The sequence below is a fragment of the Caretta caretta genome, chromosome 2, assembly GCF_965140235.1.
Source record: "Caretta caretta isolate rCarCar2 chromosome 2, rCarCar1.hap1, whole genome shotgun sequence".
Classification (NCBI taxonomy): Eukaryota; Metazoa; Chordata; order Testudines; family Cheloniidae; genus Caretta; species Caretta caretta.
The window spans coordinates 56,062,830-56,081,078 of NC_134207.1; the positions used below are offsets into that span (position 1 = coordinate 56,062,830).

The following is an 18,249-nucleotide window of genomic DNA, read 5'->3' on the forward strand; positions in this document are numbered from 1 at the left end:
TTACACCAGTTCTGCTCATTACCTAAGTGTCCCAAGAATACAGCAAATACTTATATCTTTAGTAATTTAATGGGTATGATGAGTCAGTTTTACACTTCACTAGGCAGTTTATTCCAGTAAAATTGCACTCAGGAAAAAAATTGGACCAGAAACAGGAAAGAGCCTCTAATGTGAGTAGCATCTCTAGAGCAAGCGCTCTCCATTCCCTGGATGCTAGGGTTGGTACAATAACATTCAGAATGAATCATACTGGACCACAGATAGCCAGAGCCCAAGTATGAGCATAGCAGGCTGTGGAAAGTCCCCTAAACATGATGGCACAAAGTTGATAAAGAAAGGCTGATGGACTGCCCCTAGACCTTACACACTTTATACCCCTGGCTTGCATTAGGTGCTTCTGTCCAGGGACGCCGAGACAGTTCCTTGCAAGAAGGCAAAAGTACCGGCACAGATGGAACCCGCTGGTGGGTTGTGACATGAGTCAATGTTGCCACACAGGGTACCAAAGTATGTAGATCCATTTGGCAAGGACTTCCTATGTGGGTTTAGGTTTATGGTGTCAGTAGAACTGGAGCCATTTTAATTTGCAAGGGACTGTACATCTGCTTTTGCTGAAACCTGGCACGTGACAATAAGGTAGGCATACCATAAGTACAGTGTTAGGTATGCCATTAGTGCAGTGTTTAAAAAGACAGTGGAGTGCATTGCACTCATTGTGCTGTGGCAATTGTCCCAGTTAAATGAGGGCACTGTTTATCAGGATGCTGATTATATGGTTGTTAGTGAACTATAACATGGCAATTATTAATTAAAACAAAATAAATGTTTACCTAAAAGTAAAATGTCCTTATACGCCATGGACCGTTTTGCTGCTCCAAGCAAGAGGTGTTCCCCAGCATGCGCTCTTAGCAGGGCAACCTTAAAAAGAGGAACCCCCATAAACTAACAACATGAATTATAACATCAACACAAATATGTGATTATCTGTAGGGGACAAAATGAATCAGCGGCAGCAGGCATCAGAGTGCTGTTGCTTGCAATTACACCAGTCAGACTACTACAAGTAATTTTTAAGGTACATGGTTCCATTTTATAATAATATCTTACTATTTCAATGTAGTTGAGTTAAACTATGTCACTTTGTCACGGTTATCACTTAGCAATATGAACAAACTGAATTTTGAACATAATATGATTTCACAAATAGTTTATCATTGAATATATTTATGTGCACTTCATAGTTTCCAATTCCTTTTACATAAAGTTTGTTCTTGGATTTTAAGTCAACATGGAAGGAACCAGTGGCAGGAAGGCTATCATAACTTATTATCGTGAATTTTGCAATATCCAGTACAGTATTTTGTTCAGCCTGATCCAGTAAAACACAAAGATATTTGAGATGTCTCTTTCCCCCACAAAGCCAACCTTCTGGACATTGTTGATTTTTTTTTGGCTTAGAACAAATTTTCCTAGTGCCATACCAGGCCCACCTATTAGCTTTCAGAAGACAGTATGTTACTGAGTAATTCAACCAATTTTTTTAAAAATACCTCTCTTCTAATAAGTGAAATAAAAGAAAAAACACCATGCACAAAATTGAAAATAAAAATAACAGAGAAGTACTCCATTTTGCTGTCAAACAGGCAGTTTCACTATGAAATACAGACAATGATATCCTTGCAAAATATATAGAACAAGGTCTCTTTATGATAGTCAATAAAGAAGAAACCTGATTCATACCAGGAAAGCAGTTAAACAATTTACTCACTAGTTTATCATTTTACATTTTTTATTTACATTCCATTGTTTATAATGCCCTCTTAGAAGCTTGGCAATGAAATCTATTTTCTTGGGGCTTTTGTTTGTTTCCATTGTGCAAACATGAATTTTTCTCTTGTGATTTTTATGCTGGGATTTTCAAAGCCAGCTAAGAGAACTGAGCAACCAAATTAGAAAGCTTTCAGAATCTCAGCCTTAACAGAGCTAACACATTTTTTTGTTTACCTTGTTGTTCATAAACCAGGTTGACTCCGAGGTCAGGAAGAAAGTGTACAAAACGAGGAAGCTCATTTGATAAGTAAATGCTAGTTGCCAATTAGCAAGAGGTTATCATACAAAAGTAGTAGCCATTACTTTTAACTTCTCAGTAACAAAGCATCGGGTTTTCCTTGGAGTTTGAGGAGTATTTCTCACTTTATGTTCTAAGTACTGTAGGTCAAATTTTCAGCATAAAATTATTGGCTAGTGACCCTCTAAAGTGCACTTATATTCAGAAAAGTGTAAAGTTGGTATGTTCTTAATCAGCAGGTCTGTTCTTTTTCCTGTTCCATCATATCAGCTTAAGTGATGAAAGCAAGTTTTATTGCATCTTACATCTGTGGCCCCTACAGTACCAACACAACTAAAGACCGATTTGATTCCATTCTTCCTTCAATATTGTCAACGGAATTGTTTGCTACATTTGTGCAAACCCAGTGTAAGCACAGGTATCATGGAAGCAATAATTTGAAAGGGCATGCTTTGGCCTGAAACAGCTTTACTACTGGAAAGATGCAGGAGGAGGAATGTCCCCAGCTTCACTCTCAGATACAAGGCTGGGTTTGCAGTGCTGAGAGAACCCTTCATGTCTTTTTACTACAAACAGAGAATGTTTGACACTGAGGAGACAGTACAGAGGAATTCCACAATGACATTTTTATAGGGTCACTTTCAGAGTAGAACTACAATTTAAAACACCAAAATCAGGACCCTCTGAGCAGCGAGTTAACCTCCCAATCAGTTGCTTGGTGACAGTAATGTCCAGAGGCATGCACAAGGCGGGGGGGGGCTTGGGCCAGAGAGAGAGCTCCTCTGGCTCTGAGGCCATGGCAGGAGCTGACAGCTCCTCCAGCCCTGGAGCCATGGTCGGGAGAGAGAGCTCCTCCAGCCCAGGGCCATGTTGAAATGGTGAGTGTACTGCTGTTTATATCTATGCGTATGATATATGTGCATGTGTTGATATTAATCTGTATAATATATGTGTGTTTAACATGCCCCTCCAAGAGCGGTCAAATTTAAATTCCTACCTACTCCCCTGGTAATGTCTATTACAACATGAAGACCTGGCATTTGAATTAGCTTTAGACATCTCACTCAAAGCTAACAGATATCTGGCATGGCACCAAGGTGATGATATTTTGTCCCTAAAGAGAACTCAAGCACCGTTTACATGTCAATTTAGAATAAAATTTACATAAGCACATTATAAATGAAATTTTGGATCTTTTATTATATTATATTCAACAGCAAATTATTTTCTATGGTTTGGGATCAATATAGGTTTGATTTCTTCTCAAGACTGTCATACTTATATTTCTTGCAAGGATAAGAAAACTGGTTCAAATTAAATAACAAGCCACCTCAGTCTTCACAAACAGTTGCAAGTGAACATGAACCAAATGTTCTGAAAGGTTCAAAGGAGTTTGGATGTTTTTTTTAACCGTTATTATTAATTTTGGCATGCCTTTAAAGTTTCTGGTTCCAACAGAACATGAAAGTTGCAAAACATTGTTTCTGAAATTTCCAGTTTGTGAATCTTTACTCTTTTTTCCAACAGCTGAAACACACTTCAACCTCTACTATCTCTTTGTGTGATGTCTCAAGATCTGCTTCAAAGCTGAGATCTAGCATACAGGGCAGACAATGAATTGTTGCACAATATTTCTACATGACTGTAAAAGGAGGAGAAAAATCATTATTCTCCAGTTCATTTGCTTTGTACCTGATCGTCCAATGGTAGTTCACAGAAGGCTGGAATATATTTAGCCCACTCTACAAGGACCAAGAGCTGTTGCTTCATAGATTCACAGACATCGCTAATACTGGCAAGTTTCTTTACATTGATGTCAGTACTAGCACCAGGACTCGAGACAGGGATCTAGCCATGTTAAGCAAAAACAAAAAACAAAACAAAAAAAATACAGCCTGTTAGTATTCCATATTTGTTACTGTTTCCACTGGCGAGGAGTATATTTAACCAAAACACATGGAAGTAAGCATGCACATTAGTGCCGAACTCCCCGACAATATATAGATGACCAATATGCATGTAAATGATAATGTTTGTCCCTCATTGTTACTAGTATGGTGTACTTTAGCATGATAGTGGGATTTTTATTATTATATTTTTACAAGATCTTCTCATTTCAAGAGATGACTATTATTTGTAACATTTTTAATTTTAAATTTTTTTTTCCTTTAAAATGGATGACATTTACCTCACTTTAGAAAGAAAGGAATGGGAAGGGAATGTAATAAAGTTCTAGGCACACAAAGATAAGAGGGAAATATGTATTTTCAGTGAAAAGATAAGTATCATTAACTCTAGAAGATGAAACAGGATTTTTAAATGCCTAAAGCAGAAAGATTTGTAACGATGAGAACCAGTATGGATAGAAGCTGGGGATGTTTCAGAAAATGTACTAATAGGAGTGTATATAAGACCACCTGCAGTGCACAGTGTTCTGTGAAACAGAGAGAGAGGAATCTTTCTGGGCCTGGTGCTAGAAAGCTTTTGTATGATTGCTGAGCCAAATTCTTAATGACTTTCTAAGGAAAGGAACAATACTAAACTTGCCATTAAGCAATACAGGCAAGATGACTGAAGACAAAAGTAAGGCTGAACTAGGAAAAATATCTCACTTAGACCTATGGCATCCATCACGCTAGAAAAACCCGCACAAGAACTAGGCAACTGAGTTTCAAAACACAGAGTCTCCCGCTACTCTCCCCCTTTGGAAATTGGGGACAGTGTGGTTTCACTACCAAGGAGGGAGTAAAGGAATTGGGTCTCTAACACTGCAACTACCAAACCCCATCATGAAATCCCACTATGTTGCCGAGCTCACAAGATTTTTATTTGTTAATGTCAGTAAACTTTGATTTCACCACACACAAAAAAAATATTTCCATTGATAATAAGTAAAATTTACAGATAGACAAAGTAAGAAAAAAGCTGCTTGAGAACTTACTGTATTAGGGTTTGATTTAAGGATATTTACTTTGAATATTTTGACATGTGGTGTTGACAATTTGTGTTTTAACAGTTATAAAGCTTTAACTTTTTGAATCTCAGTGTCTACTTATATTCAATAATTATTGGTGGAACCCTCCCTGCCCCCCAATATCTGACTCCTCCAAAATTTCCTGCAACTGTAAATCAATAAAAATGGTGAAAATTAAACATCAATATTCTATTGCATTTTTTTTAAATGAATTCTGTCAAGCCTATAGATAACCAGCTGCATATCAGCTCCCAGTCCAATGCTGTAGCTAAGGGGGTGAATACAATTCTTGGGGGAATATTCTGGGGAATATCAATTAGGAGTAGAACGGTAACCTCTGCATATAGCCTTAGTGAGACCATTGCTGGAATACTGAGTCTAGTTTTGGTGTCCTAACTTCAAAAAGAATGTTGAAAAATTGGAAAGGGTTCAGAAAAGAGCCACAAGGTTGCAAACTCTGGAAAACATACTTTATAGTGAGAGATTTAAGAAGCTCGATCTATTTAGTTTGTCCAAGAGAAGGTTAAGAAGTGTTTTGATAATGGTCTCCAAACAGGTAAATGGGGAAGAGACTTTCAGCAGAAGATGGCTCTTTAATCTAGCAGGAAAAGGCATTAGCAAGACCCAATGGTTGGATGCTGAAGCTAGACTAGAAATTCAGACTAGAAATAAACTGCAGATTTTTAAGTGAGGATAATTAATAGTCAAAATAATTTATTTAGGGACATAGTACATAGTACATTCTCCATCACTCTACATCTTTAAATCAAGACTGCATGTCTGTCTAAATGATATGCTATAGCTCAAAGAGAAGTTATGGGCTTGCTGCAGAAATTACTGGGTCAAGTTCTAAGACCTGTGTTATGCTGGAAGTCAGATCAGATGATAACAATGGTTACTTATGGCCTTAAAGTACATGAATCTTTGCGCTCCCAGAGGTTTCACAGCTCCTGGCTATGCTACCATGACCTTCCCTCTCTCCATTGTCCACTGTCCCACCCTCCCTCTCTTTTAGCATACAGCATGGAAGGGTAAGTAGGGAAAATCATGCTGACAGGGTGAGAATTATCTTGTGGTACTGTGTCCCTGATAGTTAGAGGGAAGGCAGATGCTACTGAGTCTCACTCCTACCTGGCCCTTCCACAATGGTGTAGCTTTAACCCTGCAGATTTGGGGCAGAGGAGCTCTTACAGGATTGGGGCAAAGGAGACCATGCTCTTCTCTGCTCCTCCTGGAATCATGTATTGTATAAATAATGGAATCACTAAAGTTAAAAGGAGAAGGATTAAAACATCTTTGTCCCTTCCTCATTGCTTCTTACATGTGAAAACTCTCCCTGAACCGACCTGTTATCCTACTCTCTTCTCCTTCAAATCTCTCTCTGAAGCCCATATTAAATTTGCCACATGTTTGACTGAGGGTCACATGATGCTATCTGGCACTTTATTGTCACACCTTATGTGTTTTACTTTTTAGCTCTTTGGGGCAGGACTGTGTCTTCAGATGTGCTTAGCACACTATGGAGCTGATTCTTCTTGGGACCTCTAGATGCTATGGAAATTTGGACCCAAACTTTCCAAAGTGAAGGGTATTTGGATTTAGGGCTTTTATTTAGGACATTATGGAGAAAGGAGAAGCCACGAGGTATGGGTTAGATAAAGATGAGAACTTTTCCTTGAGTTTGGGGTTGTTAACATACTTCCTTCAGGCCTGTCTGTAATTATTCATCTTAGCATCTACCAGAGAAGGAGAAGGCATTATCCTTAAATATTTATCTTTGTTTACTTGTTTGTCTGCCTATGTATTTTTAAGGTGTCCATCACTGTGGCTTCTGAGCATGGGCCCGAGGTGAAATATTAGTTTATTTGTTTGTAAACATGAGTTTGAAATATGAAATATGAATTAATTTGTACAATAGATAAACAACAAATCACCAGACCTGGCTAAAAGTTACTTAAAGCCTAACATTCTAAAAAATAATAAGGGAAATTCAAATACCTTTGAAGAGGCTTTTTCATTGACTACTAGAGTCAGATGTAGTACCAAAGTACCAGGTCGCCCATTCGTACCAGCCTAGCAATATTAAGTGGCTAATTGAATTATTTTATTTAAGTAAGGAACAAAGAAGGATCCAAGAAATTTTACAGCTTATGGGTATTTCTTAGAGACAGTTCCATCATATGAAAGCTGCTGACAAAGGACAAGATTACAAAACTTTTGGGGATGTATCACTCAGTATAAAACAGTCAGCATGAAATCATGAAGTAAAGAGGGCAGCAGTTGCCCTCCGAGTAAGTTATGAAGAGGTAAGGGAGTGTGAAATCAATTATTATGATTTATTTGAGTTACAGGAAAGCAGCAGATACTGTTCTACTCAACAACTGATTAGATAAAAAAGAAATCAGAGGAAAATGTAGTTCAAACCAGACAAAGAGAGTTCAAAACCAGGATGTGAATAGGTTCAGCATTTGGACCCCTTTTGTTAACCTTAATACGGTTTATAAAATCCAAACATTAAAGTTGTGATTTTCAAAGGAGCCTAACTAAGGGAGTTAGGCACCCATTGACATTTACTGGATGTCAGACATTTATCTCTGCTAAGCTCCATTGAAAATCCAGCCTCAAGGACCAGACAGATGCCACTAACTGCTTGAGAAGTACTTAATTTGAAAGTAAGGGGATCATAAAGCAATATTAAGGAAGAAAACTGGGACATATTGTACCTAACACAAGATGAATTTTCTTAAGTGACCTTCTTTACTGGCTTCGCCATCAGAAATAGATGTATGTTCTTTATTATTGAGTCTTACATTAGGAAGAAGCAGCTGGATTTCATTTTTGGAAGCAGATAGAACATTGGTATTCTCAATAATTATGCTTTATATAATGAGAAATAGGGAATATTTAACTATGAAAAAATCTAAAAGGGTGTTAAATAACTTCATGTGGATCACTGTACCTGCCGAGAAAGAGCCTCAGCTTGTGACAATGTGTTAATAGAGGGGATGTTGCTGCCATCAAATGTGCTCCTTCTTGTGCTTATCCTGTCCCGTTCATTTTGTACAGCTAGAAAAGAATAATCATGTCATTTATTTGCTTGTAGGCAGTGCGGTTGAACATAATTTCAGAGGGCTGTTATATAACTATATGAATCACAAGGTATGACATCCAAAGAGGACCTTGAAGTTTCAGCTCTGAGAGAGTCATGAGAAAGAGTGACAAGAAATCTTGTACATTTCTTATTCATATAATATTGTTTGTCACTAAAAATTATTCATTTCTAATTGTTGTTAGACACAGCATTTTTATGATCGGCTTTATTACAGTAGATTTGCATACTTTCTACTTTGAACTCAACAATACTCTGTAATTTGATTGGCTGGCCTCTCTTCCATCCTTAATTAATGAAGCCTAATGATATAGAAATCCCAGTCCTGTTGAGTTAGGTCAAGGGGTGTACAGAACAATCACTGACAGAATGTCTGAGTCACAGAAATTCTGATACCTCTGTTCATGCTTTCCTGTGAGAAACACTGAAACAAGAGTGAATAATGAACTTAATCCATTTGTAAGGTAATTTTGAGCCTGCAATATTGGGCTCCTCCTTAGGGACGTTAATTCCTGCCAGTTTATAGAACATTAACTAAGCAAAAATATTCCAAGCAGGTGGGTTGTGTCTCATGAGGCCCAGGAAAGGTGGTATAAAGGGCTTTGGATAAGGAACCTTAATGAGCACAGACAGGGCTTATTAAGTAAAAAGGCTTACTTTTTAATTCAGGAAAGAAGAGAATAAATAAAACTATCAATCAGATTTCTTAAAATCTCAATCGTATCCAAGGTTAGGCCAAGGAGAAAACAAGCATTGTGTTAATCAACATCTTTCTTTATTGCACTAGGAGTCTCATCATCTTTTAAGAGTACCAGTTTTATTTCCAATCATGTGTTTATTATTTTGAGGGGGAGGATTCTGCGTTACATTGGTTCAGTTGTAGCATGAAAGGCTTCAGTAAAATATTCTTTCGCTACACTGCACAATATCCTTTAGTTTCTATGATGAATGAACACACTTTATTCCAGAGATACACTAGCTTTTTTGCCAAGGACATTTACTGATGTGCCTCTTATTAAGTCATAATAAGAAATGTCTTGCAGTGTTAAACACTAAGTGTTATATGTTCATGTAGAGATGAAATATGATGTGTGTTTTTTTTTTAAATTGGAGAAACAAAATGCCCATTCATTTAGTAGCTCAAAAAGTAGGGTACTAAATACAAAATTAATTAAAATAATGTCAACATTACATGCGACCAGAAGAAGCAAGACACTGATGGTCAAATACTAAAGTTAAATGTTGGCATACCATCTGCTGGCTGAGCATAGAATTGCCAGTACTCCCTGCCTCGGTTTCCTTCCCCAAGATGGGTCTCCTCAGCGTCCCCACACTAGTCTGTGTTGGAGGTGTGACTTACCTCTTCACCCAAGTCACAAATAAATATAACCCCTTCAATGGTAGCAAAAGTGCGAACGAAAAAGTCCTAAACAAACCAAAATGGTTTCTCTGCCCTCCAGGGCTTCACTTCAGCCTGCCCTTTGGGCCCTCTTTTCAGCCCCTTTCTAAGGCCACGTCTACACTACCCGCCGGATTGGCGGGTAGTGATCGATCTATCGGGGATCGATTTATTGTGCCTAGTGTAGATGCGATAAATCAATCCCCGATCACTCTGCTGTTGACTCCGGAACTCCACCAGGGCTAGAGGCGGAAGCGGAGTCAACGGGGGAGCGGCGGCCGTCGATCCCGCGCCGCGAGGACGCGAAGTAAGTGATTTTAATTCGATCTAAGCTATGTCGACTTCAGCTACGCTATTCTCATAGCTGAAGTAGCGTATCTTAGATCGATCCCCCCCAGTGTAGACCAGGCCTAAGCTACTTTTGAATCTTTCCCCACTCCGCTATATAGCACTCACCAGCCCCCAAGGCTGGTTCCCCTGCAGTACCCAGTCTCCTGCAGACGCTGGGTAAGGACCTTCCACAAGAGCCTTCACACTCCCTGTGGTACTAACACCGTGATGGATCTCTCTTTGTCCTTTTATAAGGCCCAGGTGTCCATTAAAGTATCACCTGGCTGTCCTGTCCTGCCCCCCCAGGCTGGGAAGCAGCAAATTAATTATAGCACAAGTATGACTGGCCCCATCTCCTCTTACAGGGGCCAGTCACGGGGTGACAGGGCCACTTACAGAATCAAAAGGAAATACCTTTGTACTGCATATGTACAGGATTCAATGGACTGGATTCACCAGTCCAATAGAGTTCTTTGCTTACTTAGGCTAAAGCATCCTTAAGCAGGATGGAGATTCCCAACAGAAAATTCACTCTCTGTAAGGGAAATCTTTAATGGTGTAGGACTGGCATAGCCTCCATCAGCTGATTTTTCCCACCTCTGGCATAATGAGGGGAAGGGGACACGTTGAAGGCAGGCTGGGGATGTGACTAAACTGATCTCTGCTCTGCTCAATCCTCCCATGATGTGCGGGACCATATACCATCAGCACACACAGTGTCATTTAGAATAGGATCCCTCCAATTCTGATTTATGCTGCAGTTGGGCAGCTCTGAATCAGCATAGCTCAGATGTAGTGGAGAACCAGGACAATATGTTTTATAGGAAAAATGGTGTAAAATTGGTAAAAAAAGTTATGCACATTTTTTATCTATTCATTTTATAAGGTTTGAGTGTCCTTGAAATTCTGCCTTTTGCAAAATGTTGAGGGCCACAACAGATGATTCAACATTTTTCTTACAAGGATCCTGCAGTGTATTCAAATCACTATGGATTTTAATGGTCTGAATGCTAGAGGCCAAGTTCTGCACCATTATACCAGTGTAAATGCAGAGCAACTCCAGAGACTTAATGGAGTTATTTTAGATTTACAAGTCTAAATAAGAGCAGAATTTCACTATGTGACTGCAAGAAGAAAATACATTTAATCCTCTCCTACAAAAATGTTTGCCATTAGCAAAGCCAAACAACATATAAGACTACACAATAAACCATTCTTATCCTAATAAGGTACTTGCAGAAGCACACTGTAAACCCACTTCACTACAGTAAAGTTACAGAGTCGTACTGTAAACTGGCCTTATGATGGATAAAAAAACATGCCAAAACAGGTTGTAAAACAATAAACATAAGTCTAGTAATGTGGGAACCACAAAAGGCTCCATTTTTAGCTGCTTATTTGAACATACACAGGATGCCAACCAAGCCATATACTCTTTTGTCCTCACACAATGATCCCTCCCCAACGAGGCCTGAGATAGAAGGACCGTTCACCTCTCCAGCTTGGAAACTGCCCCATAGGGTCACTGTACCCCATCAGTTCCTTGATGGTCTGTAAGGGACAATCCCACACTCCCACTACATAGGAGAGTAGCCTTGACTTACTCGCTGCTGCTGCTGCCAGAACTTTATTATCTGACTGCCTCAGTAAAAGCACAGAAACTGCAGCCATCCCATCTGAGAAAAGGAGTCACAAAGAGCTTCTGTCAATCCCCTTGACCACATGGGGTAGACTCAGAGCCCATAATCAGTATCACTTAACTTGTGTGAGCAATAACAAGCAACCAACTTTGAAATGTGAAAATCTGGGCAGCAACATTTTTTGCAGTCAGTAAATTGCTTGAATTTCACCAACATTTCACAAATTTAAACAGGTCTATTTTGAAAAAAAAAAAAAGTCTGTGTAGTTTAGCCATCTGTTGTTAGAGCATATTTGGTATCTTGGATAAACAGATATCATGAACTTTTAATGTATATAATTTTATCTCTCATTGAATAGCCGGAGTGTGTCTTTAATAACTGCAAAAAATTGTTGTCACCTTAATAACCAGAGAACTACACACACACACACCCCACACACACCTTTTTCTGATTTATGCACCTCCAAGTTTTAAATTAAATTAAAGAGTTAACAGATTGACACTGAAAATTATTACTAGAGGTAGTCACCAACCAAAACCCTAGACACAAATTTCATATCTTTATAAACGAGTAGAACCAAAACTCCAAATCTGAACATTCCTAAATTTATGGATTCCAAACTTAGGTCTGATTTCAGATTTTCACAATGTTTGAAGTGTTGGGACTTGAAGCTAGGATTCACATACTACAAAGATATATTCAAGCTGCAAACTCAATTCTGAATCTGTTAATTTGTTATAGGCACAAAATACTATAACTTCAAAACTTAACGAACTTCAAAAATTAAATGAAGTATATAATAGTAAAATCACTCTTCCTTTGTGAAGGCACTCGAGTTACCTATTCATTGAGTTATTCTAATGTGACATTCTTTTAGTTTTATACTAAGTTTTAACACTCATTCAGATTAAGTATTTATTTTTCTTTGTACGTTAAGTAATAAATCAATCTATTACCTTCTTTTTTCATTCCTGCTCGAAAACACTTTTTTAAACGACAGTATCTGCATTGATTCCTCTTGTCCTTGTCAACAATACACTGTCGGTTGAATCTATCAGATATAAGAAAGGGTAAATATATTAGAGCACTAATAAAGCACAGTCCTGATTAGCAAGCAGGACAACAATTAATGTGGCCTGTCAAAACAATGTCTCCAACTATCAGCCTTCACTGATCTTTATCTTTAATTCAGCCTTGAAAAATGTTTTCCATCTGTACATCTGGCAAGACTAACTTCTAATGGGCAAGATATCATTAGTCTTTTCATCATCACAGCTAATATTTTGTATGAAAAATAGTTTTTAATGTCAATATTTGGTTTAAATAAAAACAAACAAACATAATTTATGCCAGAAGCCTTAGGACACAAGACGTTGATAAAAAGGGCTTAAATCAAATGATAGCATGAGTAGCAGAGATCTCTATAACCTGGAGAGGGGTTCTAGGCAGCCTTGTTAAGGATAAAGAAAAGAAAAGTGCCAGAGGGCAGTCAATAATAAAGATCTGGCAGCCCTTTAAAAATAACAGTGGGGAACTATGACTAAAACGGGGAGCATAAAGTCAATGAGGAGCCTGGAAGCATATATATATATATATATATTTTTAAAGTCTGATGGTCCTCAGGACAGGACAAAATAATTTTGGAAAGCAATATTTGCAGAACAAGAACCAAGCTGCTGTCATTGCAAATGGACACAGAAATTTTTGGTCCCAGAATTTCAAAAGTCCAGGACTGCTGGAAGGTGTAGTTCAACTAAGTACTGTGCAGATGACCGCCCAAGTAAAGGTCAGAGGAGGTCTCCCTATTAGTCTATATACATTATGGCACACCACAAAGGAAAGGTACAGTGTGATTAGAAGAACAGTAGAACACCACAAAGCTCCTTACAGCACAAAGCTCCTTACACATAAGTTTCAGAGTAACAGCCGTGTTAGTCTGTATTCGCAAAAAGAAAAGGAGTACTTGTGGCACTTTAGAGACTAACCAATTTATTTGAGCATAAGCTTTCGTGAGCTACAGCTCACTTCATTGGATGCATCCAATGAAGTGAGCTGTAGCTCACGAAAGCTTATGCTCAGATAAATTGGTTAGTCTCTAAGGTGCCACAAGTACTCCTTTTCTCCTTACAGATAAGTTATCTCTTGTATGTTCTTCGGATCAGGGTTTATGGGTCTTAAGCACTTTTTAGAAACTCTCTTTCATCATAGAAAAACAAATGTTTAGTGAGAAATCTCCAAAATTTTGCTTATCAAAAACCCAGCAAAACATTTTTTTTTTTTTAGGAAATTCTCGATATGTTCACATACAAAAAATGGCGAGCCAGTTCCTTAGCTGGTGTAAATTAATCTAGCACTAACGACTTTAACAGATCTATCCCAATGTCATCCATCTGAGGATCTGTCCTGGTGTATTTCACCTGGTGCTGGTACCTGAAACAATCAATAGCAAAAAGTAATCATGATAAAACCTGCCTCTAGTGGAGAATCAAGGTAGGTCGTTCTAAAAGATACTATCTTAAATGTGATTATCTAGATGCTTATTAAATACTTGTAATATTTATTTTTATTGTTTTTCCTATGTTGGATCATATTAAAGAAGTTCTGTATTAAAATCACAAATAAGTTTGATTCCCCATAGTTTAAATTCCAGGGTATTACTAATTAAGAGGTCTCTTGGTTTTTGGTGCTGTTTCTCTCCCTCTCTGTGTGAAACTTGCAAGCTGTTAATTGTGTTAGTACATTCTAAGACAGAGTCTATTCTCAAAGCAATTCTTTGTAACAACAACTACTCACACAGAGAGAAAGACTCAAAACAATACTCTGTAACAACAGAAATAGCACCCAGAGACTCCCCGCGCTTTTGTTGTATTCATCTTGCTTTGTTAACAATTGTGATTAAAATAGAGATAGAGGATGTATGTGGATGGATGCTTGGTGTGGATAATAACTGAATGATCAGGGAGGTGCCAGCCTAAGAATCCAGTGTCCATCGGCTGAAGAAGGCGTCAAGTGGAAATAACCAGAGGACCCCCGGAGGGCAGACTGGAATCCACCCAACAGCCTCAAGGATGGGAGAACCAACGAACAAGAGAACATCTGGCAGCACAGAGCCGTCAGGAATGTGCCATCTGCTGATTGATTCAGCAACAGCATGATGAAGCAATTCCCATAGACTAGCATAGGACGAAATTCCTATAAAAATGGACTCTAGGAAGTGAGAAATTTGGGGTCTGATTCTGCAAACCAAGTTCCAGGAGCATCAGATGAGCATCTGACAAGGCCCTGCTCCCTCCTCATGTCCAGGCCACCAGGCCAGTGCCTTGGCATGAGCAACTCTAAGGCTGGTAACGATGATAACAACCTTGCAGAACCTGTGTGTGTGTGTGTGTGTGTGTGTGTGTGTGTGTGTGTGTGTGTGTGTGTATGAATGAATGTGTGAATAAATATGAAATTGAATGGAATGTTATAGCTATAACTAACTGCTTACTATGATCCTTTCTGTATTCACAATAAATGTGGCATTTTGCCTTTTCCCCTTTAATAAGATCCTGCTGGTTTTTATTTTATTGGTATAACACCTACACATCATTTAAATGTAACAAAGAGTTTCGTAGCAATGAGTATGACTTCCCTCATGAGAGACAGGTAAACATTAATTTTTAATTTATTATGTTTGGGGGTGGGGTGTTGGGTGTAGACAATTCTTTTCAGTGATTTGTAGGAAAGTGATTTTATTCCAATTATGTTAACAAACCAACAATCATACGTTTTGTCCACTGTGTTGTTTATTCTGTTTGAAAAAGAAAGAAAATATCCACTGTATAAATTACATCCGAAAGTGATTTGCCACCAGCTTCATGAATTAAGTTCTTCAAGCTGAACATTTCAAATACCTGCAGGTATAAACATGACTCTTCCGTATGCTGCGTCTAAAGAAGCCCTTGCACCCATCACAACTGGAGGCGCCATAATGTTTGCCAGTTGCTCTATCGCCACATATTGCACAAAGTCCACTGACTCCATTGTCTGCAGTGTTCATGTTGAGTGGTTCTGCTGAAGAACTGTCTGATGAGGGACAAGAACAACATTTGTAGTTATGGTTAAAACCTTCAACAAACACACCACCATGACTAATTTACACTCACATGGAGATTTAACTGGCCTTTTCTCTTTTAATTAGCATTTTCCGTTTAGAGATCATACAAAGACAGCATGTCTAATTACATCTGGTTGTTATTCTAATGAATCCTTTCAAACCCATCACGTCTGGTTATCAGAATGTATGATGCTCATAACAAGAAATACTTTTTGTCCAAACTATTGCAGATTCAAAGATGTGGTTTGAAAGTTAAAGTGTACATGAAATACCTAACTTTCTATTTGTGTGTAACTATTTAAACATCCTTGCTAACAGAAATCATTAAGAGGGACGTTGGTACAAAACAACATTTTTCGGTCAGCTGGTAAAACATCCATAAATTAGTTCACATGACATAGCAATAGTTGGCTATTATCATTGCTTTCCTGAAAAGAATCTCAGTTATTATTGGCATAGGTATTTTTTAAAAAGTTCTGAATTAAATTTTATGAAAAAATTAGTGAAGAGGGTTAGCGTAGTGTTATTTCCCCCCCACCGCCCCCGGTGGCTTTCATCTGAAATAAAATTCTGGTGAAATCAACTCAATTTTGTGGTTCTGGTGAAGCTTCTCTGACCAGCTCTGATTAAGATACTTGCTCAAGTTCACAGAGGAAATACATAGCAGAGCTGCGAATTGAAATCAGATCTCCTGAGTCCCCATCAGTGCATTAACCGTAAGACCATCCTTGTAGACTGATTCTTACAGTTACTTAAGATAAGATCATAAATGAATTGCAACCAGAATAAGATTACATTTAATAAATATATGAATTAAAAGTTGCCAACTCATCATTTTCACTTAATAATTCAACCATCTGCATTACCAATATAAACTTCTCTTGCCTAACTTCCCTTTCCCTGTGTATATATGTGTGTGTGTATACCTTTAACAGATCCGTAAGAGTTATTTTAAGCAAAAATAACTAATTACCAAGGAAATCCCCTTTCTTAAACCAAATAAGTGGAGAAACCATCTAAAGCTCAAATAACGAATGTTTAAAGCCTCAGAATCACTTAAGAAGAGGAAATTTTTCTTTCGTGACAAATGTTATTTTTTCTTCTTCTAGGCAGAATCAATAATTAAATCTACATTTCTGTTCACTATTCTGGCTGTAAAGAAATTGAAATCGAAGCATCAGAAATCGAAACAAAAGTTTCAAGACACACCTATACAGGCCCACTTAAGCTCTATATTGTGAGATATGCAGAATGAACACTTTTCAGTTATATGGAATAAAATACAAGTACAAACGAACTTTTCCACAAATGCTGAAATATTTGCTCTGCCTTTTAAAAAACAAACTACAGACAGCAGCAATGGGTCTACAGGTTGAGAGTAGATAAAAATAATTGTTGAGCTAGTGCTAAATATACTTTCTTTATCCTTAATGAATTTCAGTTCTAAACTTTAAAGTAATTCCTTGAAATTAAAACAAAGACTAAAATTTCCTTTATGTCTGTGGTAGAATATTCAGTTATGGTAAAGTTAAATACAGCATGCTACATGTTGAGGCAATATTTTTATGAATTGAATGTCACAAAAACCCATAGCATAACAACCCATATCATAAACAATTCTAACCTAAGTTAAAATGTTACACTCATCAAATACCGAACGCCTCTCCCAGCTAAACATTAGCCTGTAGAAGTCAATGTGATTACAAACTCTCTCTGGTTCACATATATATAATTTGGAAAGACTGGATTACATTATACAAATAAAATATGAGCCAATCAATTAGAAACTAGGCAGCAAGAGCAAGGAGATCATTTTCTCCATAATCAGTAAAATTTCCCAAACCTCTGGATAATTTTGTTCTGTCATTTTAAATGTTATGTACAAAATCTACCTTCATGCCCAAACTGTCAATACTAGTTATTCATTTGTTTTACAGTAAATAAAACAACTGCTGAAAGCACTCTTTTCTTCCTTTGATTAATTGACTGATGACAGTGGAGTTCACTTACTTTCTTACACATAACTGGTATTATATTTTCTTTAACATAAAAAAGTTATTTTATTAACTTAAATTTAGTGATGAAGTGTAAAAGAGCAGATTTCTTGCCATAACCCCCCCTGCCCAAATGCTCTATTCATAAAACACTTAACTAGCACCTTACAGCATTACTCAGTTTTACTTTTTCCCGTTAACCCACAGCTTGATTTTGCATCACTGAGCAGATGAGAACTCACCATTGCCATTATACAGAATCTGCATAGTTTCAAACTCCAAAGTAGTATAAGTTGGATCTAAGACTTCACTGTAGTTTGCCATGTCCATGTCCAATACTGGTTCCGACAGCCTCATCATTGAATGGGAAAACAGTAAAAGAAAGCTACTCAAGAGTACAAATGCGGTATGATGAGATCTACTCTGTTTTGCTGGCAATCAGTGATTGATAATCCAAAGTTAACTGTAAACGGTGCTACTTATGTGCAGCGATGGGAGGAGCTGTAAAACTGCTTCTGCATGTCATATTCTGCCTATATCTTTTTTCTTTTATGGCACACCAAAGCAATTCTTGTGATAATCTTAGAATGTTCCATAGACAAGTCTTATCAGGAGTCATATTGGCTTGAATTCTGGAGG

General features: G+C 37.8%; 1 protein-coding gene and 1 long non-coding RNA gene across 5 annotated transcripts in view; one reads left to right on the forward strand and one right to left on the reverse strand.

The window, feature by feature from the left end:
* Positions 1-5,221, forward strand: part of LOC125632572 (uncharacterized) — a 72,137-nt gene extending 66,916 nt beyond the window's left edge. Inside the window, exon 3 of the long non-coding RNA XR_007355355.1 lies at positions 3,596-5,221. This is a non-coding gene — a long non-coding RNA (uncharacterized LOC125632572). The remainder of the gene's footprint in view (positions 1-3,595) is intronic.
* The window catches only part of HNF4G (hepatocyte nuclear factor 4 gamma), an 88,575-nt gene that overhangs the window by 8,315 nt on the left and 62,011 nt on the right, over positions 1-18,249 (reverse strand). Inside the window, exons 1-6 of one of the 4 annotated variants that reach the window (XM_048840993.2) lie at positions 17,853-18,161; positions 15,414-15,585; positions 12,477-12,571; positions 8,002-8,108; positions 3,761-3,916; positions 831-918 (exon numbers count right to left, since the gene is read on the reverse strand). In XM_048840993.2, coding sequence (XP_048696950.1) covers positions 831-918; positions 3,761-3,916; positions 8,002-8,108; positions 12,477-12,571; positions 15,414-15,585; positions 17,853-17,970 — 736 coding nt within the window. In that variant the 5' untranslated portion in view covers positions 17,971-18,161. Of the gene's footprint in view, positions 1-830; positions 919-3,760; positions 3,917-8,001; positions 8,109-12,476; positions 12,572-15,413; positions 15,586-15,665; positions 15,804-17,240; positions 17,266-17,852; positions 18,162-18,249 lie in introns of those variants that run through there. The other 3 variants (XM_075125100.1, XM_048840995.2, XM_048840992.2) reach the window with 3 other exon arrangements.